Here is a 27,788-nt window from a genome sequence, read left to right on the forward strand (position 1 = left end):
GATTCGATAGTTTTTCTGATTTTTTCAGGACTGGATTCTGTATCCACCTTCTCTTCTTTTCGAACCGAATATCTTTTTTAGAATATTGCTTTCTTCTTGTAGGATACCATACCTTCCAGATGACTTTTTATGTGCAGAGCAAGCACTTCGCTATCATACAAGAATTTGCATGTCTTTATATTATTTTAAGAGGTGTGAGGATGTTCTATAAAGAACGAAATCGATAATCATCATTAACAAAACTCATCGAACTACAACAAAAGTTATTAGGAAACAATTGTCAAAGATATATATTTCTACTTATATTTCTACTTGATGTCATGGCAAGTTTCCATAAATAACGATAATGCTCTCGTTATTAAAAACGAGGTGCTAAATACCTTCATTTCAGGGTGACTGTATAGGAATTATTATTCAGAGATGGGCAATAGCACAAAAAGATGTAAAAATATTTGGCTCGCATCAGTAGGCAGTGGAGACAGAATGGTGCATGAAATATGTAATGTGTAAAAACCAGTATTTCCTTTCCTATTGTAAGCCAGTAAGGTAAGAAGGTAAATTTCCGCTTTCTGGCTCTAGAGGCCCAATCGGACTCTACCGACCGCCGCGTCGTCCTCTGCCAATGGCATCATTAAATGCGATATGGGGGACATGTGGTCAGTATACACCTCTTTCCAGTTGTTGGCGGTTTTCTTAACGTTGCAACCGGTACTAATTGGTCAAGTAGCTCCCAAGTATGTCTCATGATGCTGAATGCACCCTGTACCAGCCCTCATACCAAGGAAAATATCTGTCCTTCCCAGGGCAATAAGCAGCGCCAATCATTCAGCTACGGACGCGGACGTGTGGTTTAAATAAACTGGTATATGTTGGGGAGAAGACAGGGACTATGATAGTGGTTGCCGATATTTATTCTTATAGAGGTGGTCTGATGCAAAGAATAAAGATTAAATCTCTGAAGGCGCTTGAATGTTGAAGAGAATTATTCACGAAAGGCTGCCATTGGGGCAGATATGAGTGATTCTTCCTGATTATCCGGACGGTAGTTGTTTGCCGAATTTGTGGGTGTGTAAAGGAAAGATCGGCACAAAACAGGTTCTAGAGGTTTGAGACTCGGACATTATGATGATGGTGGTATTAGAAAAGCGACGCAGAGGGTTGTCACCGTTATCAGAGCATCAGCCACAGAAGTGTTGCTACAAGTGGCACTAATGGGGGTCACTTAGGAACGAAATAAATAGGAAGTGCAGGGCAGCTAAGGTAAAATGGCTGCATGAGAAATGTGAAGAAATCGAAAAAAAAATTGATTGTCGAAATATAGCGTATAGAAAAGTCAAAATTATAAGCATGGGCGATGACATAAAGAGTTCAATGGGAATTCGACCGGTAAGTGCAGAGGAGACAGCAGAGAGTTGGGGGAAGAAGTGTCTCATGAGATGACAGAAGAAGAAACAGGAGTCGAGAAGGAAGAGATGGGGGTCCAGAATTTTGAACGACTCAAGATCAAATAATGCAAAAGGAATAAACAACATTTAATCGAAATTTCACAAAGTGGCAAGAAAACGACTATTCACGTTGGTGTGTAGAGACTGGCAATATACCGCCAGATTTGCGGAAAAACATCATCCACACAATTCCAAAGATAACAAGAGCCGACAAGTCCGAGAATTACAGTAAGCTTAACAGCGCATGCATTCAGGTTGCTGATAAGTATAATACACATAAGAGCGGAAAAAATTGAGGATCTTTTAGATGACGAGCAGTTTCACTTTGGGAAAGGTTGAAGCACTAGAGAGGCAACTCTGACGTTGCGGTTGATTATGGAAGCAAGACTGATAAAAAATTTAGACACGTTGATAGGATTTGTCGACGTGGATAACGCTTTCGACAATGCAAAATGGTGCAAGCCGTTCGAAATTCTGTGAAAAATAGGGGTAAGCTATAAGAAAAGATGGGTAATATACAATATATACAAGAACAAAGAGGGAACAATAAGACTAGAAGACCAAGGACGATGCGCTTGGATTAAAAAGGCGTAGTCTTTCGTCTCTACTCTTCAATGTAAACATCGAAGAAGCAATGATGGAAATAAAAGAAGGATTCAAGATTGCGATTAAGATTCAGTGTGACAGGATATCAATGATAGGATTCGGTGATGATTTCTTTATCCACAGGGAAAAAATGGAATGAACAGTGTAATGAGTACAGAATATGGATTGAGAGTAAATCGAAGCAAGACAAAAGTAATGGGAATAATTACAAGAGCCAAGAGGGAGCAATAAGACTAGAAGACCAAGGTAGATGCGCCTGGATTAAACCGGCGCCGGCCGGATTGGCCGAGCGGTTCTAGGCACTTCAGTCTGGAAAGGGAGAACGCTACGGTCGCAGGTTCGAATCCTGCCTCGGGCATGGATGTGTGGGATGTCCTTAGGTTAGTTAGGCTTAAGTAGTTCTAAGTTCTATGGTACTGATGACCTGAGATGTTAAGTCCCATAGTGCTCAGAGCCATTTGAGCCATTAAAAAGGCGTAGTTTTTCGTCTCTACTGTTCAATGTAAACATTGAAGAAGCAATGATGGAAATAAAAGAAAGGTTCAAGACTGCGATTAAAATTCAGGGTGAAAGGATATCAATGATAGGATTCGGTGGCGACTTTTTTATCCTCAGGGAAAAAATTGAATGAAGAGTGTAATGAGTACAGAATGTGGACTGAGAGTAAATCGAAGCAAGACAAAAGTAATGAGAAGTAGCAGAAATGAGAACAGTGAGAAACTTAACATCGGGATTGGGGATCATGAAGTAGACAAAGATAAGGAATTCTACTACCAAGGCAGCAAAATAGCCGATGACGGACGGAGGAAGGAGGACACCAAACGCAGACTGGCGATGGTAAAAAGGGCATTCTTGGCCAACAGCTGTCTACTACTATCGTACATAGGCCTTAATATGAAAAAGAAATTTCTGAGAATGTACGTTTGGAGCACAGCATAGTATGGTACTGAGACATGGACTGTGAAAAAATCGGAGCAGAAGGGAATCGAAGCCTTTGCGAAGTGGCGCTACAGAGGAATGCTGAAAAACGGTTGAACTGATAAGGTAAGGAATGGGGAGGTTCTGCGCAGAATCAACAAGGAAAGGAATATGTGGAGAATTTGGAAATTTGTGGTAAGGTCGTATGGGACCAAACTGCTGAGGTCATCGGTCCCTAAGCCTACACACTACTTAATCTAACTTAAACTAACTTACTTCTAGATAAGCTCAAATGGTTTAAATCATACCTAAGTGGAAGAATGCAGAAAGTTGAAATAAACAGTTCACATAATATGCAAAAAACTGGTGATTTCTCAACCTGGGGAACAATTAAGAATGGGGTGCCGCAAGGTTCGGTCTTGCGTCCTCTGCTGTTCTCAATATATATAAATGACTTGCAATTCTATATTCACGAAGATGCAAAGCTGGTACTTTTTGCCGATGATAAAAGTATAGCTATCACACCCAACAGACAAGAATTAACTGGTGAAATTGTAAATGATGTTTTTCAGAAAATCATTAAGTGGTTCTCTGCAAATGGGCTCTCATTTAACTTTGACAAAACACAGTACATACAGTTCCACACAGTAAATGGAATGACACCATTAATAAATATAGACTTCGATCAGAAATCAGTAGCTAAGGTAGGATATTCAAAATATCTAGGTGTATGCATTGGTGAGGGTTTGAACTGGAAGAAACACATTGAAGATCTGCTGAAACGTTTGAGTTCAGCTACTTAGGCTGCTAGGGTCATTGCAAATTTTGGCGAAATACATCTCAGTAAATTAGCTTATCACGCCTATTTTCATTCTCTGCTTTCGTATGGCATCATATTCTGGGGTAACTAATCATTGAGTAAAAGAGTGTTCATTGCACAAAAGCGTGTGATCAGAATAACTGGTGGAGCTCATCCAAGATCCTGCAGACACTTATTTAAAGAGCTAGATACCTTCACTGTAGCCTCACAATATATATATATATATATATATATATATATATATATATATATATATATATATTGAACTGATATATATATATATATATATATATATATATATATATATATATATATATATAATAGAAGGAAACATTCCACGTGGGAAAAATTATATATAAAATCAAAGATGAGGTGACTTACCGAACGAAAGCGCTGGCAGGTCGATAGACACACAAACAAACACAAACATACACACAAAATTCAAGCTTCGCAACAAACTGTTGCCTCATCAGGAAAGAGGGAAGGAGAGGGGAAGACGAAAGGAAGTGGGTTTTAAGGGAGAGGGTAAGGAGTCATTCCAATCCCAGGAGCGGAAAGACTTACCTTAGGGGGAAAAAAGGACAGGTATACACTCGCACACACGCACATATCCATCCACACATACAGACACCAAGTGTCTGTATGTGTGGATGGATATGTGCGTGTGTGCGAGTGTATACCTGTCCTTTTTTCCCCCTAAGGTAAGTCTTTCCGCTCCCGGGATTGGAATGACTCCTTACCCTCTCCCTTAAAACCCACTTCCTTTCGTCTTCCCCTCTCCTTCCCTCTTTCCTGATGAGGCAACAGTTTGTTGCGAAAGCTTGAATTTTGTGTGTATGTTTGTGTTTGTTTGTGTGTCTATCGACCTGCCAGCGCTTTCGTTCGGCAAGTCACCTCATCTTTGATTATATATATATATATATATATATATATATATATATATATATATATATATATATATATATATAGGGTGTTACAAAAAGGTACGGCCAAACTTTCAGGAAACATTCCTCACACACAAATAAAGAAAAGATGTTATGTGGACATGTGTCCGGAAACGTTTAATTTCCATGTTAGAGCTCATTTTAGTTTCGTCAGTATGTACAGTACTTCCTCGATTCACCGCCCAATTGAAGGGAGATAATGTTGACTTCGGTGCTTGTGTTGACATGCGATTCATTGCTCTACAGTACTAGTACAGTACAGTACACATCAAGCACATCAGTACGTAGCATCAACAGGTTAGTTTTCATCACGAACGAGGTTTTGCAGTCAGTGCAATGTTTACAAATGCGGAGTTGGCAGAGGCCGATTTGATGTATGGATTAGCACGGGACAATAGCCGTGGCGCGGTACGTTTGTATCGAGACAGATTTCCAGAATGAAGATGTCCCGACAGGATGACGTTCTAAGCAATTGATCGGCGTCTTAGGGAGCACGGAACATTCCAGCCTATGACTCGCGACTGGGGAAGACCTAGAACGAAGAGGACACCTGTAATGGACGAGGCAATTCTTCCACATCATTACGAAGTGTCGTATTCATGATCTATGGAACAAGTACTAATCTAATCTGGAAAACACACAAACCCATGCCCGAGGAAGGACTGGAACCCCCGACACGGGGAGCCGCACGGGCCACGACAAGGCGCCTCAGACCGCGGCTAGCCCGCGCGGCACGTGCAAAACACTGGCAAGAAGAAGACAGAGGGTGACTGGATAGCTAATAAAACACCAGGGAGTAACTTCGGTGGTAACAAAGGGAGCAGTACAGGCTAAAATCTGTAGTGCATGATAGAGACTGAAATAGAGGCAGAAAATATTTAAGGACGTAGGTTGCACAGGTTGGCACAGGAAAAGAATTCTTGGCTGGCCGTATCAAACTAATCAGAAGACTGATGACTCAAAGAAAAAAAGTATTATTTTGCAAGATGCTTTGTACCGGGCGATCAAAAGGTCAGTATAAATTTGAAAACTTAATAAACTGGGGAATAATGTAGATAGAGAGGTAAAAATTGTCACACATGCTTAGAATGACATGGGGTTTTGTTAGAACAAAGAAAAAAAAACAAAGTATTGCTAGACGCGTGAAAGGTCTCTTGCGCGCGTCGTTTGGTGATGATCGTGTGCTCAGCCGCCACTTTCGTCATGCTTGGTCTCCCAGGTCCCCATACCTCAGTCCGTGCGATTATTGGCTTTGGGGTTACCTGAAGTCGCAAGTGTATCGTGATCGGCCGACATCTCTAGGGATGCTGAAAGACAACATCCGTCCCCAATGCCTCACCATAACTCCCGACATGCTTTACAGTGCTGTTCACAACGTTATTCCTCGACTACAACTATTGTTGAGGAATGATGGTGGACATTTTGAGCATTTCCTGTAAAGAACATCATCTTTGCTTTGTCTTACTTTGTTATGCTAATTATTGCTATTCTGATCAGATCTGTCGGACATTTTTGAACGTTTGTATTTTTTTGGTTCTAGTAAAATCCTATGTCATTCCAAGCGTGTGTGTCAATTTGTACCCCTCTATCTACATTATTCCGTGATTTATTCAGTTTTCAAATTTATACTGACTTTTTGATCAGCCGGTGTATTAGTATGTTGGCATTATACAAATGAAACGAAGCAGCACAGACAGCGCCTCCCACCCATCTGTGATGATGAGCACGCTGCTGCCGGCCGGCCGGTGCTTGACCCAGTTGATGACGGCACTTGTAGCCCCGCGCTGCCCTGATGGCCCGCCGCCGTCGCTGAGAGATGTCTCGACGGGAGGACGTCCGACAGCCGGCGGCCCTCTGATGGATGCGCAGTCCCGTCACAGCTGTCCGGGCGCCAGTAATGCACACAGCGGCGCGCTGCGTGACCACCGCCACTGACGGCGAACTTCTGTTTACACGCGCTGCACTGTTTACAACTCTCACAGTGGCTCTCTTAAAGGTGCTGTGAGCAGTACGCCGTAATTACGTTCCGCAACTGATAAGCGAACATATCAAAAATATACTGTCGACCGGCCACGATTTTCAACATTCACTCGGAATTGGCCTTGATATTTGATCAGTAATCACGCATTCACTGACATGCTGTCATTTCTACCCTGTATACAGACGGTTCATTTCCTCTTATGTGTCTACCGTAGTTAATTTAATTACCTTACTCAAACTGCCATGGCTGACTGGAGCGTTAGCCGGCCGGAGTGGCCGAGAGGTTCTAGGCGCTACAGTCTGGCGGTCGCAGGTTCGAATCCTGCCCCGGGCATGGATGTAAGTGATGTCTTCGGTTAGTTAGGTTTAAGTAGTTGATGACCAAAGAAGTTAAGTCCCATAGTGCTCAGAGCCATTTGATTGGAGCGTTAGGACAGCAGTACAATCAAAAGTATCTGACATTCACACATGGCATCCCTTTTATCTAAGATGCACGTAAGATGTATATTCACTATAATAATACCCCTCCAAAATTAACACACGTCTATACATTCTTCAAAACTGAAAATCGTTATTCATAAAATAACAAGCCAAGTAGTCCTTAAAATCAGTGAAACAGTACAATTCAGAGCTACTGGCCAATATCTCTAAAAATGCATATCATGCCAATACTCAGAAAAACTTCCACAATGTCTTAATAGCTTTAAAACAGCTTACCCAAATGTTAATTCCAGTGCAAAGCAACACTAGTTCCAAATCAAGAGCCGGCCGTTGTGGCCGAGCGGTTCTAGGCGCTTCAGTCTGGAGCTGCGCGACCGCTACAGTCGCAGGTTCGAATCCTGCCTCGGGCATCGATGTGTGTGATGTCCTTAGGCTAGTCAGGTTTAAGTAGTTCCAAGTTCTAGGGGACTGCTGACCGCAGATGTTAAGTCCCGTAGTGCTCAGAGCTATTTTTTTTTTCAAATCAAGAAGCATAAAACTTAACGTAAAAATTCCGAAAGGTTAGCCTGTTCATTTCTATTAATAAAATACAAAACCACTCATCAGAAAATAACAAAGTTTACAAAAAATGACCTGCTGGTAGAAAGGCAATTTGGCCCGTCGAATTCACAGTGCTCTTAACGTCGTACGTTTCACAAATGCTGAACATCTCTTAACGACCAGTGGCGCTATTGACGTCCACTTTCATTAGATCACAAACAAACTACATAATATACCTTTGAACATAATACAATCCGTTTCCTGAAACACGCATACTTCCACAAGCTAGCGGTAGAACATACGCAAGAAGAGACTGACAGTAGCGCTTTCTGCACAACTTTTAAATCTCGTGCAGAAAAGTGATAAGATCAGTCTTTTAAGGTGAAGCGCAATAATTCCAATAAATTATTATAAGGTCAAGCGAGACATGTAAAGCGTGTCTAATCTCGCCTCACAAATATAAGCGAAACTTCAGCCCTAACTCAAGCCTTACGTTTACTTGAAAAGCATTTCATTAGCTCCAGCATTAATCTTTCAGACTAAGAAGCACAAGTACAAGCGTACACGGTAAATGTCAGTAATGCCTGGTGACATTGCCGTAAAAGAGCCTCCGCGCCCGGCCCCATTTTTTTCCATCACCCACGGCTGAAATAGCGTGAAACTTCCTCTCGCATTACGTGGGTCATTCTCCAAGCACGTTCACCCCCGGACTGAAGACAACGCTTCGTGTCAGGCCATCCTGTAGTTTCTGTTCACAAAAACTAGCCAACCAGGGGCCAGAAAAAGCAATGTTTCCTCATAAGGACGTGCTCCGTACAGCCAATTGGAAATGACAAAACGTATTTCTCGGTCGTTCCGTCGGATAGCCCATAGACTTATCGCGTGATCACAGCGCACCATGTCTCGCAAAGTTGAGTTTATCCCATATTCCACCAAATTACATCTTTGATATGCCACATTACTTTGATGGAACGGTTGTCTCCAAATAAACTAACCTAATGTTTGAAATTTGACAGATCTTAGCATATGCGTGATACACCAAAACCGTTAAACCTTGCACTTTTGGACACGTAATACGTCGATTCCTCGATATAAGCCTTAAGATGTATATATGTTGTTTGAAAATAGATTGATATTAGGAAAAAGCAATTAATACAGCTTTTTTCACTGAAAAATAATGGCAAAGCGAATAAACGATATTTATTGGTGTAGTGAAAAATACAACATAGGCTGTCTGCCTGCAGATATCCGTTTTTTTTTTATTTTAAAATGTCCAGTTCCGGGTACTGTCGCCCTTTTTCAGATTTTTGAGCAGGTGGGCACCACTGCCCGAAAACAAAATTGGTTCTGTGCACCACGGGGTTCAACTGCTGAGGTCATCGTCCTCTAGAACTTGAACTACTTAAACCTAACTAACCTAAGAACATCATACACATCCATGCCCGAGGCAGGATTCGAACCTACGACCGTAGCGGTCGTGCGGTTCCAGACTGTAGCGCCTAGAACAGCTCGGCCACATCGGCCGGCGCCCGAAGACGGTCATTTTGAAATAAAAGCAGTTAATTTTGTATAAATAAGGATAGCGGATAACTCTGTGAGAAGTACGTCCAGATTTGATAAAGGTAGTGAAAATAGCAGCAATTGTTTTAATACCGTATTATCCGTAAAAAAAAGTCAAGATCAGGGTCACCTCCAATTTCATCTCTAATTTATTGGCTACCGGTTTCAGCGTTACAATATGCCATCATTAGGCTCTCTGTACCACATAGCAACTGCATTTCCTCAGTGACAACAGTACGTATGTCACATGTGAAAATAAGCGGACTTCACGCCAGCTTCCGTTCACATTGCGTTTGCACACAACCTAGAGCTTGGGGGAAGTCTAGTTATTGTCACATAATACATTCAGCCGTATCTGGTGTAGAGATCCTGACGTTGACGTATTGTAACGCTGAAACCGGTAGACAATACACTGGAGTTGAAATTACAGCATACGGTGGTCTTGACATTTTTTACAGGCGTATCAGCTGTTGTCCCATCACTTAATAAAGCATGGACGGATGCCCCTTATTACTTGTTCTCTGTGTCAGCTGCACGACATTACAGTACAGCACGTGTTGTGTCCCTGCAGGCAGCTGCCGACCGCACCAGCTGCTGCACCAGCACAGCCACAGCCGGCTGTCGTCGGGGAAGTCCCGCGATGACGAGGCGGACGGCCGGCGCGCCAGCTCGCGCGGCATCATCCCCAAGGCCAAGGTCAAGACCGTCAAGATGACCTTCGTCATCGTCTTCAGTAAGTCCTAGGAGTCAGCATCGCTGCGGTCCACGCCACCTTGCAAAGCTCCTCAGTGACTCACAGTTCTTCCTTTACTGTACCTCTCTATTTGTCAGAACATCATTTTGTCTCCATGAGATAAATTCTGGATATTAGAGTAGACTGAAAACATACATTAATGAAGAATTGAAGAGAAAAGTAGTGTGCACATTAAATATATCCTTGAAGCAGATGCAGTCGGCAAGGAAATCCTACTTCCTTTCGGAATTAAAATATTACACACCTAAGTGCCCCAACGACGTATTACGTCAATGTTTACTGACAAAAGAACGATCATATGGGATGTAAAATAAAATTTGTTACTGGACTAAAGATTTGTTGGTACGGAGAACGCGGCGTGTTATTTTAAGTGGAGAATCAACGAAAGAAGCAGAAGTAATCTGCGGCTTGCTCCCATGTGCTTATCTGGGACCCTTTCTCTTCATTCTCTAGATTAATGTCTGACAGACAATGTTAAAATAACCTCAGATTCTTTTGACGTGATGCAGATAGCTATCTGAAAAAATCTGCTCGAATATTAACTCAGATCTACGCAAGAACTCAATGTGTTGCAAAACTTAGCAGTTTCCTTTATATGTACAGATGAAACAAATCTCTCTCTCTCTTTCTCTCACACACACACACACACACACACACACACACACACACGAAAGTTTAATTAATCCCATTGTTTAGACCTACTCTTAATGCAAGACACAATGCACTCTCAAATACACTCCTGGAAATGGAAAAAAGAACACATTGACACCGGTGTGTCAGACCCACCATACTTGCTCCGGACACTGCGAGAGGGCTGTACAAGCAATGATCACACGCACGGCACAGCGGACACACCAGGAACCGCGGTGTTGGCCGTCGAATGGCGCTAGCTGCGCAGCATTTGTGCACCGCCGCCGTCAGTGTCAGCCAGTTTGCCGTGGCATACGCAGCTCCATCGCAGTCTTTAACACTGGTAGCATGTCGCGACAGCGTGGACGTGAACCGTATGTGCAGTTGACGGACTTTGTGCGAGGGCGTATAGTGGGCATGCGGGAGGCCGGGTGGACGTACCGCCGAATTGCTCAACACGTGGGGCGTGAGGTCTCCACAGTACATCGATGTTGTCGCCAGTGGTCGGCGGAAGGTGCACGTGCCCGTCGACCTGGGACCGGACCGCAGCGACGCACGGATGCACGCCAAGACCGTAGGATCCTACGCAGTGCCGTAGGGGACCGCACCGCCACTTCCCAGCAAATTAGAGACACTGTTGCTCCTGGGGTATCGGCGAGGACCATTCGCAACCGTCTCCATGAAGCTGGGCTACGGTCCCGCACACCGTTAGGCCGTCTTCCGCTCACGCCCCAACATCGTGCAGCCCGCCTCCAGTGGTGTCGCGACAGGCGTGAATGGAGGGACGAATGGAGACGTGTCGTCTTCAGCGATGAGAGTCGCTTCTGCCTTGGTGCCAATGATGGTCGTATGCGTGTTTGGCGCCGTGCAGGTGAGCGCCACAATCAGGACTGCATATGACCGAGGCACACAGGGCCAACACCCGGCATCATGGTGTGGGGAGCGATCTCCTACACTGGCCGTACACCACTGGTGATCGTCGAGGGGACACTAAATAGTGCACGGTACATCCAAACCGTCATCGAATCCATCGTTCTACCATTCCTAGACCGGCAAGGGAACTTGCTGTTCCAACAGGACAATGCACGTCCGCATGTATCCCGTGCCACCCAACGTGCTCTAGAAGGTGTAAGTCAACTACCCTGGCCAGCAAGATCTCCGGATCTGTCCCCCATTGAGCATGTTTGGGACTGGATGAAGCGTCGTCTCACGCGGTCTGCACGTCCAGCACGAACGCTGGTCCAACTGAGGCGCCAGGTGGAAATGGCATGGCAAGCCGTTCAACAGGACTACATCCAGCATCTCTACGATCGTCTCCATGGGAGAATAGCAGCCTGCATTGCTGCGAAAGGTGGATATACACTGAACTAGTGCCGACATTGTGCATGCTCTGTTGCCTGTGTCTATGTGCCTGTGGTTGTGTCAGTGTGATCATGTGATGTATCTGACCCCAGGAATGTGTCAATAAAGTTTCCCCTTCCGGGGACAATAAATTCACGGTGTTCTTATTTCAATTTCCAGGAGTGTATATCCATATCAAAATTTCTCTGTCATGCTCGACATGTGTTATAATGGTATCGCCACATCTAAAATGTTCAAAGTGTGTAGTCATTTCGATCTGAGGGTAATTATTGATGGTTAATAGTAAGAAATACCATTTCTTCACGATTTTGTGAGTTTTACAGTAATTTTTCACTTGAGTAAGCAACAATTTAAAGGAGGAAGAAGATAATCTATCATGTTCTATACTAGAAGAATATAATTGATGGTATTGATTGGCAATTATTGCTTTTCATTGCAAATAATTGGGGCTAGTCGACGTTACGACTTTCAACAATATTTACCAATTGTAACCATGGTGCCAAGGCTCTATAAATGTTTCACAAACAGTATTTCCTGTAAAAAGCTACTGAATAGTATACACATGTAATAAAAATATGCGATGTGGAAATATAACACTAATACACATAGCATAGCCAAAAGAGAAACACTGAGCTAATCCCATTCTAGGAAGGAGGAAGAAGGTGTTTCAACGATTGTATTGCTATGTACCACTTAAGTATGATACTTTCGAAATAAGGAAATAGAAATTTTCCTATGATTACATACATCTAAATGCGACCAAGTATAGTGCTGGCAGAAGACAAAGGTGAAACACCACCAAAATAATGGTGCAAGACAGAAATAGAAGCTCTATAGTTTGAAAATAAAATCTTTTCCACCACAATCAAATTATCATTAACAGAGTACAAAACACACACAGGTTGTATACAAGTATAATTACAGATCTCTGATTGGAAACGAAACTTCGAAGTTTGCAAGAAAATAAAATTCTGTTATTTCTCAAAATATGTAAGATTTCAAACACAAAATACACATTGTACTAGTGTTATACGTTAAACGTTCTATAAGATTTAAAAATAAATTACAAACTGCTTGCAAATCGTTACTACTAATAAAAATGTTTAGGTTAAGTATCACATCTTGTTAATCCACAACGTACGATTGTTGTGCCACGCTCTGCAAGTGCAATGAACCCCTCAAATTAAATAGAGTTGCATCTAAATTGTCTGTGTAACTTATTAAAATACGGACATCTCAATAAATGTCACTAATGAAATGGATTACACATAAGTAGACGATTGTAGTTTGGCATTGGTACCATGTATTAACTTCGTCAAAATGCATACATATTGGTTCCGTAACATTGCAAAGAACACATCAGCGCTAATAGTGATCTAACTTCCAGCCCAGTGGGCACATGTCTAAAACAATTAGCGTAATAAACAATCTTATACACCAGGAACATCATACGCTTGCAAAAACCAGTTTCAGCTAGTTCACCATTCATCCATACTCCTTCCCATGCTTGGAATGCATCTAGCTGAGGAATATGCTCAGAATTTCCGTCAAAAACAAATACTCTTTGCTGATAAATCAGGCCAGCCGATGTGGCCGAGCGGTTCTAGGCGCTACAGTCTGGAACCGCGCGACCGCTACGGTCGCAGGTTCGAATCCTGCCTCAGGCATGGATGTGTGTGATGTCCTTAGATTAGTTAGGTTTAGGTAGTTCTAAGTTCTAGGAGACTGATGACCATAGCAGTTAAGTCCCATAGTGCTCAGAGCCAGTTGAACCAGCTGATAAATCAAACAGTGACAAAAACTAGTGGGAAGGTGGAGCCATTGAAACATGTTTCCCTCTCACTATTATCACCTTACCCAGTCTTGGTTCGATCGATAATATAGAAAGTATCGAGCTCATGTAGATAAATAGCGAGGGTTACTATACTTTACAAGGGAATCCAGCTATTCCCTTTCCCATTCAAAAGATGTCAGCAGGTTACCATAAATAGCAGACTTTTATTTTTTAGCCTTTTTGGCAGGGTAACAAATAAGAAAACAAATGCTCTTGTACAAAAATGGTCATTGTTATGATTATTATCATTATCTTGCATATATATTTACACACAGAAAACAGCTCTTTCCTTATGTTCTTTGGGTGAAGTTTTAATAACAGGCAGCTTAATTTGTAACTTATAATTTAAATCTGCATCCAAATGATTTAATTCTTACCCTGCGTAACGTAAAAAAACCGAAGAACGCTTTTCCGACTTCTAATACACATATAATTTTTTCACATGAACTATCTTTCATATAGCCTTATTCAGAAGCCCCATTCCTCCTTGCAATTCTTCAAGGTGAGAGCATTTGGGAATTTTTTTACCTGTATCACAATACTGCTAAAGCTGTTCATGTATTCTTGGTTCCACATAACCAACTCTTCTCTTACAAATTCTTGCAGATTTTCCATATAGAACTCTAAGAGTTTCATGGGGTGTGGGGAGTACACTTACCATACTCAAGGGTATACGTCATACAACGTTTGTTTTCCTTGATATCTGTTGCAACATCTGTATTTTCAGTTTGTTCTGAAATGTAGTTTTTAATTGTTGTGACATATATCTTGTGCCATTGATGGAACATGAAAGGTATACATACAACCAAGTAACGATGTTTTAAACACCTGTAGGACCACCAGAGTCATTTTTCCATGGAACATGGGAAGTATACTTATTACAAAACTAATTTCTTCTTGTGTAGTGTGGAAGCATACTTACCACTAAATTAGTTGTTTTACTACTTATGTAGCAGCCATGTTTTGGCAGTATGCATACCAGTTGTATGAAAACTGCTACAAAAACCAGGTTCTGTTTGTCGTGAAGTAACACTAGTGTCAGTTGTGAAGCTGGAACTCATTCCCTCGTTTGTATAACAGGAAAATGGAAGTATACTTACCGACATAGTTTAACAGATCCTAAAAAGGTGAATGGAAGTATATGTAGCACTATAGTTTCTACTCATATAATCACATAAATACAATTGCCAAAAAATAAATATAGACAGTTTATCACTGCTATAATATGATGCCAAAAATATTATCTTCGCTGAATTTCTAAAAAAATCATACAAAAGAGTTAAGTTTTATGTTTGAGAGAACCAATGATTGTTGAAAGTAGTTATTCTGTTGGTTTTAAACTCTGCAAACGTCTTTTCTATTGCTAGAAGCACAATGTCCAGTCCATACATTCAAGTACAATGTAACTATCCTTTTTAAGCAGATCCAAATGGTGATTGATGTTTATAATCATTTAATAGAGTGAACGTCCATGGATGCACTGATTTCTGTGAGTATTCCAACGTGCCACCACTTCGCTTTGATTTCTTTTATTCCCCAGTGCTATGCAAATTTTTCCATACTCTGTGTTTAAAGTAATCTGTTAGCCTTGCTTGCACAACTGCAGTAGCTCCTTCTTTTCCGAGAGCAGTTTATATCGTTATACAGCAGCGTTTTTGTTACATACCGCAATTTTCATACTTTGACTTCAATCACCTCCAGTTTGCAGTTTTCTCCCTACATGTAATACATTAATTGCCCTTAAGGGAGTAGTTTCTTTAATAGGGAATGGTTTGAGTCTGAGTGATACATTTATTCGTTTCTAAATTGGTTAATGGTAAGCAGTAAACACTAAGTGACACGCAGTAAAGGAGAAAAATGGGTAAATTGTAAATGAAAAACTGGTGAACGAGTAAACGTGTAACCTGATAACTGGAACTGTAAGTTAAGACTTATTGATGCCAGCAAGTAAGATGATGATGATGCAGAAGTGAAAATATTGTACATAATGTTATTCAGAACTATTCGCTAGCTGAGTCAGCAGGTGGCAGGGAGGGATTTCCCCAGAATTTCTTATCTGATATGAATTCTCCCCAAATCAGCAAGTTGTGGAAGCATGGATACCCAGCAATTTCTTATCTTGTGTAAAACACCTACTCACCTAGTTCACACTAGTTTCCAGGCGTGCTCCACCTGGCCAAAAGTCCATAACAAATTATGGGGAATCTCTTCCACACCACTTACAGAATCAGCTACCGAATAGTTCTGAATACTATTACATACAATATTCATGCATCTGCCTCATCATCATCATCATCATTGTCATCATCAGACTTTCTAGCACTATTAAGTCTAAGCTTATAATTCCATTTACATGTTTATCCACTTACCTTCTTACTCATTTAACCATTCACTCACTTATGTACCTACCAATTTACCCATTTTCTCATATGTACCAATTTACCCATTTCCTCAGTTACCCATTTACTCTTTCATCCATTTACTCATTAACCCATTTACCATTTATCATTTTTCCAGCTATCGTTTTTTCCGTTCACGATTTTAAAAAGCATAAATGTACCTATTTCGCAGATTTAAACTATTCATTATTAATTAAACTACTAATTTAAGTGCAATCAGTTACACACACAAAAAGAAAACTAGAAATGGCACAGATCGAAGTCAAGGAAGGAGGAGTGTATGACAAAAATGATTCCATAACAGAATAACATAAACTGATATTCGAAAAATAAGAAACCGTTGGAAAAATAAGAAACCATTGCGGATATGCAGGCAAGGCGTACATATTCTTCTAAACACAGTGTGTGGAAAAATCTAGATATGAATGGGGAATACAAGATACCTGCATTTACTGTGAACATCAATGGAAAGCGAACACACATTGTATACTCACAGAAAGCAATAATTCCAAGGATATTTCCTATAGTAAATGGCTAGTGATCCACTCCGGCTTCGCACAGGTGGCATAAAATATCTACAGCGGTCTTTTGTTTGGAGGCGCTGGGGGTAATGGGTATAGTTTTGATTAAAAGTCGTAGAAGGATGTTAGAAAACTGATAACTGATAACTTTCAGATAAATTAAACGATTTAAGAAGCACATACTATTTGTCGGCGTACTGCAGCGCCTAAATGCGTGAACTGATTGTCCCGCCACAACCTCCTAACAATGAGAGCCATTCACCAAAGACCTTCACGCAGTGGCGAATATAGCATATATTTGGGGGGGGGGGGCAGCTTTACTGTAAAGATAAGTTACTTAATTTTAAGTAGACACCTCATGATATTTTGTATCATAACAATGAAAATTTTTGTACAAGAGCATTTGTTTTCTTATTTGTTACCCTGCCAAAAAGGCTAAAAAATAAAAGTCTGCGATTTATGGTAACCTGCTGACATCTTTTCAGTGGGAAAAGGGAATAGCTGGATTCCCTTGTAAAGTAGTTAAAGTATAGTAACCCTCGCTATTTATCTACATGAGCTCGATACTTTCTATATTACCGATCGAACCAAGACTGGGTAAGGTGATAATAGTGAGAGGGAAACTTGTTTCAATGGCTCCACCTTCCGACTAGTTTTGTCGCTGTTTGATTTATCAGCTGGTTCAACTGGCTCTGAGCACTATGGGACTTAACTGCTATGGTCATCAGTCTCCTAGAACTTAGAACTACTTAAACCTAACTAACATAAGGACATCACACACATCCATGCCTGAGACAGGATTCAAACCTGCGATCATAGTGGTCACACGGATCCAGACTGAAGCGCCTAGAACCACACGGCCACACCGGCCGGCACTTACCCAAATTAAAAGAGTGAAAACGTGATTGTGATTATCGTGTTTGGAATGATTCTACTTATAAATACTGGTTTGTTCTGTCATGTATGTATAAACTGTCAACACCCCTACTTTTTTTCTTTTTATGTATACATACATATGTGTTTCACCAATTATAATTCAAAAGTCTGTTTTAAGTAGGTATTGTTTTGGAGAGACCTTACAAGAATGTTTACTAAATTGAACAAATGACAATGCAACAAAATTTGTTTTATTACTCGTTTATCGAACTGACAATAAAAAGAATACATTAAATTAAAAAGGAACTTCACTTTTTATGTTTACAAAGCAAAGTCCAGGTTTTTTGGTACACTTGCAAACTTATCAAGAACCTCATCAGTAGCTGTAATGTCTCTGTGGATAGAAAGCAAAGCCAGCCCATTGAGTCAACTTTCAGGTATACTTCAGTCTTCTCAGTCTGGAGAAAGTTTGCTCTATAGTTGTGACAGAAATGGGAAGAAATGCGAGTAACTTGGGCAGAGTGTAAATGGTGGGGAAGAAAGTCTTGTCACATTTTTCAAGAGAACTGATAGCTGTTTTTTGGAGATTTGAAGGATTTTCCTGATTCCACTTTTCTTTCCACAACATAAACTCACTTTGTACAATCTCTTTATGTGACAAATCGTCTTTGTATGAATTACAAGCAGTGTCCAATGAACAGAATCTGTTGTGATACACAACTATGGATGGATGATTTGTAAGGGTGCAACTGTTTCCTTGTGAGATTCAAAGCGTTCTTTAAGTGAGTCACAATAATCGTCCAGGTATGGTACATAAACAGCTTGTTGATAGTATTCTTCTTCTGTGGTGTAAGGGACGTTGCTATGTGCTGATTGAAGGCGACAAATTCTTGGAATCTGTTTTTTAATGTCAAGTTTGGCAGCGAATGTCTTCGCAAGGCTATAAATGAGTCATCTGCATTTGCTGTCTCCTTTGACAGAAAGTGTGAGATACTCACAACATCAGTCAAGGCTTGTGGAAGATCAATATTTTTGTTTTGAAGCTGGTCAGAAAAGTTATGGGTGGTTGATAGCATCCAGCTCAAAAAGAGTAACAAGAAATGCAAATTGACTAATAGCACTACATAGAGTGTGAACCTTAGATGTCGTGTCACTAAATTCCTCTTCTATTTTGCAAAGGGAGAGAAAGATAGGCTCCAAAAATAAAAGTTGTGAGTTGTACCTTTCTACCCATCGGGTTTCGCACAGTGAAATAAGTTTCTTTTCCCTTTGTTCTGGACAACATTCATAAATAATTGATTCAATATTTCTGTTCTTTTCTGTGACAAATGAAAGGATCCACAGATTTCTTTTATGACATCCCTACAGTTTCTTATAGGAGGTGTTTTGCTCGCATCTGACAAATACAAATTTAGAGTGTGTGAACAACAATGTGTATATGGGGCCTACAATAGCTTTTCTCTGGTGGAAGCTTGTACTTCTCTGAATTAGCCACTCATTGTGGCAGCTCCATTGTAACCTTGGCCTCTCGTTTTGTTAGGGCAAGCCATAATGTTGACAAGGTCTTCAGTACTGTGTTAGCCAAACCTGCTCCAGTGACGTCATAAACGGGGACGAATGTCAGAAAATCTTCCCTAATTTTGAAAGTTTGTTCCTCTAAGTAACGTACACAGAGAGAAAATTGTTCGATTTGATAGATGTCAGTAGTTCCATCTGCTAAAACGGAATAAAAAACAGACTTTCTAACGAAACTTCCTGGCAGATTAAAACTGTGTGCCCGACCGAGACTCGAACTCGGGACCTTTGCCTTTCGCGGGCAAGTGCTCTACCATCTGAGCTACCGAAGTTTCATATCATCGCACGCTCCGCTGCATTGTGAAAAACTCATTCTGGAGACTTTCTAACGTTTTCTACAATTTTTAATTTTATTAAGTGACCAAATGTGTTTATAAGTTCGTTTTGAATGAGAGAAATTGCATGCATCGTCTGAGGACCATTGGTCGTTATTTGATCTTTAGGAATATTATCGCCACTGTTGGTTCTGTATTTTAACAGCGATCGAAAATTCCCATCATTTTCGTCCGGTTCTTCAAGGTTTATTCGTCCAGAGTCACGATGACCCCTTAGAGCTATTTGCTGCGTCCAGCAAAATCGAATTGTTTGTACCATGGGGATTAACAATTTTCTATTATTCTCAATATCCAGTCTTCTTTGGGCATTTACTGGATTGATAACATTTTCAGCTTTTTCTTAACTATAGCTTTTGTGTTTTCAGCAATCAAAGAATATTTCTTATGATATGATAAGTTCTTACGTTTGCTAAATATTTCCCCCCTTTTTCTTTAAATTGGCAAAAGCCTGAGTAACGAACGTCCCTGCTACTTGGTGATCTCCTTTCCCTACATTTTCGGTATGGGGAAATAAGACGCAGTACTTACAAAGACATCCAGATTTTTCCGCTGAATAAGCTAACCACGTAAATTCTTCTAGCCACTTCGTTTGAAAAGGTCTTGTATGGTTTGTACGAGTAATGGAGGGAAATTTGTACCCAGGCTCAGGTTTCCAAATATTTTCTAACAAAAAAATTGTTATTTCGTTTGTGAAAGGCTGAACGGAATTGTTTTGACAATAGTTTCCAATATCATAAATATTTTTCCTCACTTGATCAGGCCCGCTATCCTCCGTAACTGGAACCACAGTAATTGAGCCCGAAGTAGCGACGTCACTAGAAGCAATTCTTCCAACACAGCTGACTCCAGAATTGACACCGTCACGCCCATTTGCGCTTTGTCCTTTCGTAACACTTCAGGAGTGTCTCTAATAGGCTTACGGACACTTGGTTTTTTTGTGCAAAACTTTTTAATAGAAGCTTCCCTCTTCATTACGATTGTGATTCACTTATAGCCAACTTCAATACACTGAAAAGTACGTAAACGTTAACACTTAAAACTCCACCATACTTCATTACAAAACAACGATGTCGAATAAACAATAACATACAACAATGAAATATAGATTGTATTGTCGGTGTTCGGTTCGGAGAACTTGGCTCCTGCCGCCGTTCGGTAACTATCGGTAACCGTCGCCGTTGAGACAAACGCCAACGTATGTGCAATGACAGTGAATAGTGCTACATAAAAAGATGCTATTATATCATTAACTTTATTCACACCACGACAATCACTACATTTGAACATAAACGTGTTTACAATCGCCTTAACGTAACATTGTTACTTCTGCGGCATTCCTACTTGAGCAAATAATCTGTATGACGCGAAAAGTTCACAAGCACTGCGCAGTGCTGTCACCCCTCAAAATTCCTTACCTAGTAGTTTTCTGTTCCCCTGTTACTTTACCTGTCAAAGATTATGTGATATGTATTAATAGTGAGCCAGTATATCGTATATACACTACGCACTTATTAATAAACTAAAACATCACACGTTAGAAGTTTTTGTAACTTTAAGCTGCCAGTGTGGAAATATTTCAACTACCGGAACTTAATCACAAAACTTTTTGTCTCAAACGTGGCCATGGCTCAGACGAGGCTGAGATATACGACATCTGAACAGGATCTCTTGAAACCTCTTTCAGGAATTCCTTGTGGAGAAATAACCTTAAATTTTTACAGTTACCCAAAGAGAAATAACATGTTTCGAACGGCGTATATTGATAAAAAATCAAGTTTCTTTTTGAACTGGAGCAAAGCAGAATCGACGTGATTTAACGGGTATTTTGATATACTCCCTTACACTTACGGTATGAAATTGCTTTTTTTTTTTAATCCGTTATACATTCACACTTCGTACAAAAACAGATGGACGAAGAGAAACAGGAATCTGTCACGTCATCTTACGGAAGGTTGACGGAAGCTAACATGAATTCCACAGTATTTTCTGAGACAGAACGGACACTGAAAGGAACAGAAATGTACAGGGTCGGAGACGGACAGTGTGAATTGGCCTTTCTTCCGAACATGGTATAACTGTCCGCATACGTGCAAATCAACCCGAACTGGCACGAACTTCACACCACTAACACTCCACTGCCCTCACCATTGTTGGGAAGTATGACTGTCTACCATGGCGATGCCTTCACGCATCGTTCATTAACATAATTCAGATGCCGTACTTATTCCGGGGGGCGGGGGAGGTGGCAGGCCCCATGCCTCGCCTGTCCCTTATATACGCCCCTGCCTTCGCGGTCGTTGTTTCGTCGGCGTGGCTATCCTGAGAGTAGCCTTCACATACACAGAGAAAAAACGCAGCAGGTTCCTGTAATTCTTCATACCCGCTACAACAGGCCCAAGGTACTGTTCTGTTGCACTCAAAAGTAATCACCACACGCGTTAAGACATTCATCCGATTGGGAGACGAGACGATCAGTTCGTATTCCGCGGAACGTCGTAGCGTGCCGACACATTCACATGGTCAAATATCCGGAATGTACTGAAGGTATTGCGATGTTTCCCCACCAAGTTACTGAAGCATAGCCTTCGTCTCACTGGCAGGCGGGATGTATCGTGCAACAGGATGATTCCATCCAACAGCATTCCGACAGTCCGAGGGCAAATGGCAAAGCCAACAGTGGAAACATCCCACATTTCCCCTACCAAGAAATTCAAGGCTGTTCACACAAGTTCCTTTAAGGTCATGACGTCTTCTTTCATCGACTGAAGGGGTTCCCCGCTAGTCGAGTTTTTCGAACGAGGAAACACAATCAATGCGCAGCACTATGAGGACACGGTGAAGAAACTGTATGCACCGTGAAGCCAAACGCCCAGGAATTGCGTCGGACGACACCATCGTGCGGTACGATAACGCCTGCCCCCACACTGCCAATCGTACGAAGGCTACACTTCAGAGATCTTGGTACGGAAACAATGGAACATTCTCCATATAGTCCGGATATTTCACCATGTGATGTTCGCATCTTCGGAGACCTGAAGAATGCCATGTGCGGACATCTGTTTCAATCGGACGAAAAAGTGCAAGAGTGAGTGTGACTGTGGATCCGTCAACGGCCGACCGAATTCTTCGAAACAGGAACTGATCATTTCGTCTCCCCGTGTGATAAATTTCTTAAGGCGTATGGTGATTACTTTTGAATCGAACCATTCCGTGGCTCCGTTGTGGCCGGTGGCGGTTTTCGTTTGACTGCCACTTGTATGTGTAAATTCTGGTAATAATAATTTCGTGTGGCTCAATGTCCTGGTGCAAGTCATTCAATTGGACGTCGCTTCAGGGACTTGTGTCTTGCTAATCAGTTATCCAACCGGAAAGAAGGCAATCTACTGCTCTACGTGGATGCGAATCTGCACATCATTGAAAGGTGATTGCTAGGTTAAAAAACAGAGATTGTTGTTAATCACGCCGTTTCAATCTTTTCAAATATGTTTTTATGTGTACGAGAGATAGTCATAAAGCTTTAACTATAATCACAAGAAATAAAGTCATTTATTTTTGTTTCTTTGTTTGGAGCTACATGTCCGCAGTCATGGTAAAAATTGAAAAATCCTCATCACTAGAAGAGCCAAAACGAACGTAACGGTAAAGCCCCCCCCCCCCCCCCCCGATAAAGGGCCGTTTAACGAACGACTTTACAAAAATCCATGCTGAGTTTGCGGAATTTGGTAGTCCTGCTGCTAGAAGGCTGACGTATCTCAAAGAAGACCATGGTGAAAAAAATGGAAAGTAACTATGTATCAGCTATTAACATCTGGCACGCCTTTTAGAGCATGGATAAATGTCGCTGCTCATTGGATTCTGCTACTGCTCACACGCAACCACAAAATTTGTTGAACTGAGGTAGCAACGGAGGTAGAAATGTTGCACCTGTGTTGGGCCAGTCCAGGTGGCCTCTTTACCCGTCATACCATCCGTCATATCCAGTGCTGTATGTTTCACTATGACCCCTGAACAGATGAGTACTAAATCAGTGAAAATATGTGTATTTATCACAGCCGGGTAATGTGATACTTAGCTAGTTCTGAAATTTGCTGTGATGCAGTGCTTACCGATCATGCTAGAAAGGGGCAAATAGCAGAAATGGCCACCATCTTCTATTTGTTCAGATGCAGAAACTGTTGTGTGGCAGGCCAGGCATTTTCAAAATGACAACGAAGTGATTTCCTGAAAACCAAAATGCAGACTTCCACAACCAAACATTCCACAACGTCATCTATCGCTGGGAAAAACGTATCGCATTGGGAGAGTGAATATACATAGAGAACGGCCAACACCACAACAAAGTTGCATGCTCGCATCTTGATAATTAAACTTCATGGCTACCCCTCGTAACAGCAGAGAGCTGCGATTAGTCATTTATGAAACACTGTATTATTTTCATGAACAGCTACAGAGAAATTTTTCGGCGTATCGTAAGATGAAGCATGCATAAATTAACCTGTTCGCGCTGGGCACTGGATGTTGCTTCACTATGATGACATGATAGGAAACACTATGACGTATCGTCTTGTGAGACAGTTATTTGGCAAGCCGAATTCACTTTCTTACTGCTGCCGAATTGGCGGTACTGGTTTTGAAAGTGACTGGAAAAATAGTTAGTGAAAGTAAAACAATATTTCTTAAATGTAAACGCGAACATGTTACGTTAGGCTTAACCGGGACTGTTATTTACATGGAATGAAGCAATAAGTTCACTGTTACCAGACAGTGTTTATTTATATGTACAACGAGTTCAAAGGTTTAAACCTCCATTGTCAGGTGGATTTGTAAGTGTTAATACGATATGTATGTATTGTATTACGACTTTGGGCTAGTCTGTGGCACTGTCTAGTGAAGAAACAAAACACTATTCCAGAACATAGTTTTGACTAAAACTTAATGTAAATGTGAAAATGAAACAGCAAAAACAAAATACCTACAGCGGTCACAGGCTCCTTTCAATGTCGTAGTACATTATACATAAACAGTTACGTTTTGTGAACAAAGATAGCGTTTGGAAACTACTATGTGCAAAGAACATCTAGCAAAAACAGACATTATTTCTGTGGACGAAGAACATATAGCAATATAACACTACTATCTCAGAGTAACTTTTAAAGCGCAGTGGAGATATTTCGTTGAGCTGATGAATACGTAAATTGTAGTAAATATTTCAAGTGGTGTACAAGTCCATTTCTGTCAAGTTTATATCGCTTATTTTCATACCCGTATATGTAATGAGCTGACACGTTGCAAACCTTAACTGGAATAATTATGTTGCCAACAGTGGTAAAATTATAGATTAAAAACAATTCTGGGTGAAATTCAGGGATAGAGAATGAAAGGTTCGCAAGAAAGAGAGCTACGTTCTGGATATGCTAGGGTTGTTAAACGTACATCTGTTTCGTTTTGGGGTACAAACTGTTACTTTTAATTGGCTGGATGTATTCAGTTGTGTGAATTGATCAAAGGAAACATGCAAAAAACTAAGTTCATTCATGGAAATATGAAGGGGAGGATGGAAGAGAAAAGAGAAAGAGAGAGAGGGAGAGAGACAGAGAGAAAGAGAGGGAGAGATTCAGATACAGAGGGTGAAAGAAGTGAGTGAATAAAAGCAAAGTTTTTCAGAGCATGGGGACTGTTACGTGTTATAGCTCAGTAAATGCTGGAGCAATACATTGATTCTGCTTGAAAAATATACTATAAATAAAACCTACACCCTTCTCTTCATATTTATCATCAATAATTACCATGACATTCCCCAGATGACGAGTGGAATGGTCTGATTTAGAAATACACCAAACACCATCAGCTTGTACCCGTGTCAGATTGAGACTATATGTATGTCAATTAGTAGTATATTATCTGTTTATTTTTAAAGCATAATCAATGTGTTACTCTAACCTTTACTTAGTTATACAACGTGTAACAGTTGTGATCATAAGAACACCCTTCTCTGAAAACCTTTGCTCTTTCTTTATCTGAATCTCTCTCTCTAGTCAAAAGTCAAAAACCTCCCCAAAAACCATTTGCTGAAAGTGTTTCGTTTCTGCATTAGACAGTGGCACAAGTTACCCCAAAGTTGTACCACAACACACACATGTCGTATTAACACTTATAAATTCACCTAGCGATGGACGTTTAAACCTTTGAAACATGTTGTGAATATAAATAAACAGTGACTGGTAACAGTAAACTTCTTCTTTCATTCGATTTCTTATGTGACTGGTCGCAGCTGCCGGTTGTTATATTTCATCTAACATACAGCCATGATGTTTCGCAGTGTCCACAACGGATAAGCTGTATTGCTATATATGCTTTTAATCGATGTTGGTGGAGTGACAACAACGTGCCTGCAGCCAAACCACCCCAGGTAATGGACGGGAACGTTCAGCACCACTAACGTGTCCAGCAAGTAAGAGGCGGCCGGCGCCTGTTGTGTTGCAGTGTTCGTGGTGTGCTGGAGCCCGTACATCGTGTTCGACCTGCTGCAGGTGTACGGCCAGGTGCCGCGCACGCAGGCCAACATCGCGGTCGCCTCCTTCATACAGAGCCTCGCGCCGCTCAACAGCGCCGCCAACCCCGTCGTCTACTGCCTCTTCTCGAGATCCGCCTCCAAGGCCATCAGGCAAGTCCAAATCTTTGTTGGCACTCACACTCTACAGCAAGGTACTCGCAATCACGGTGTGGGTATCCGGCTGATAAGACTAACCAGTTTACTGTGACCACCCTCTCTTCCTCTCTACTGTAGACGCTTAGCACTCCTGCTGCGCTGTACATTGAAATTGTATAAAAGATTAAAAAAAATAAAAATGTTAGTGGGGTTGCCAATATCAAGTGTGCTGATATTGCGGGAAAGAGAACTCATTTGACAGAATGTCAGTAACTCCCTTGAAAGAGCACACTGGCCGCTTTGGAGCGCTGTTGACTGGTGGAATTGGTATCATGCTCTCATGTGACCTTCATGGCTGATGTAAGTCATGGCAAGGAAGTGGAGTGTATGTGTCAGTCGGTTGTATGAACTCACTACAATAACATGGGACGAAGTAGATGGTTCAAATGGCTCTAAGCACTTTGGGACTTAACATCTGAGGTCATCAGTCCCCTAGACTTAAAACTACTTAAACCTAACTAACCTAAGGACATCACACACATTCATGCCCGAGGCAGGATTCGAACCTGCGACCGTAGCTCCAGCGCTGTTCCGGGCGGGACGACGTAGATACGTGACAAATTGACGAACAGAAACAATCGTACACTCCAATACAAAAGGGACGCACATCGAAGGAATTATCCGAATGGGACGAAAATCGGTAGATGTGATTTACATGTACAGACAAATAAATTATTACAGTTTCAGAAAAATTGTGTAATTTATTCAAGAGAAAGAGCTTCACAAACTGAGCCAAGCAGTAACGCTTATCTAAGCATTTATTCGGCTTGGAATTGATTGATAGGGTTGTTTGATGTCCTCCTGAGGGATATCATGCCAAATTCTGTCCAACTGGCGCGTTAGATCGTCAAAATCCCGGGATCGTTGGACAGCCTTTCCCACATTGCTGCAAAAGTTCTCCACCGGGGCAGAGATCCGGCGACCTTGTTGCCCGAGGTAGGATTTGGAAACCACGAAGATATGCAATAAAAACTCTTGTCGTGTGCGGGAGGGCATTATCTTGCTGAAATGTAAGTCCAGAAATGTTTGCCTTGGAGGGAATCAAAATGGGGCGAAGAATGGATCGCAACCAAACGGGTCCTGCTTTGAAACGAATAGCACCCTAGACCATCACTCCTGGTTGTCAGGCCTTATGGCGGGTCGCAGTCAGATTGGTAAATCATAACGTCTCCAGGAACGTCTTTGCTGGTTATTGGCGCTCTGTCTGATGCGGGAATGATCACTCAAGATAATTCTACTCCATTCAGTGAGATCCCAGGTCGAAGACGTGCTGGAAACGCTCCCAACAGTGGTTAGATGCCGACCTGACTGTCGCCCACTGTACAGTCCAACAATCAGAAATGATGGTTTCATAGCAGGATTCCTTTGGTTGCCATCTGCGGCACCCATACAGCACAGTGGTACGTCGACTGTATTCTACGCCCTATTTTGTTGCCCTTCATGTCAAGCCATCGTGGGCTCACATTTCAGCAACGTAATGCCCATTCACATACGGCGATTGTTTCTGCTGCTCATCTTCAAGCTTGCCGAACCCATATC

General features: G+C 41.5%; 1 protein-coding gene across 1 annotated transcript in view; it reads left to right on the top strand.

The window, feature by feature from the left end:
* LOC124777022 (cardioacceleratory peptide receptor-like) overlaps positions 1-27,788 on the top strand; it is a 297,735-nt gene that overhangs the window by 258,594 nt on the left and 11,353 nt on the right. The window contains exons 6-7 of the mRNA XM_047252274.1: positions 9,826-9,987; positions 26,024-26,204. Of these exons, the coding sequence (XP_047108230.1) occupies positions 9,826-9,987; positions 26,024-26,204 (343 nt within the window). The remainder of the gene's footprint in view (positions 1-9,825; positions 9,988-26,023; positions 26,205-27,788) is intronic.

This window comes from Schistocerca piceifrons, chromosome 2 (genome assembly GCF_021461385.2).
Source record: "Schistocerca piceifrons isolate TAMUIC-IGC-003096 chromosome 2, iqSchPice1.1, whole genome shotgun sequence".
Classification (NCBI taxonomy): domain Eukaryota; kingdom Metazoa; phylum Arthropoda; class Insecta; order Orthoptera; family Acrididae; genus Schistocerca; species Schistocerca piceifrons.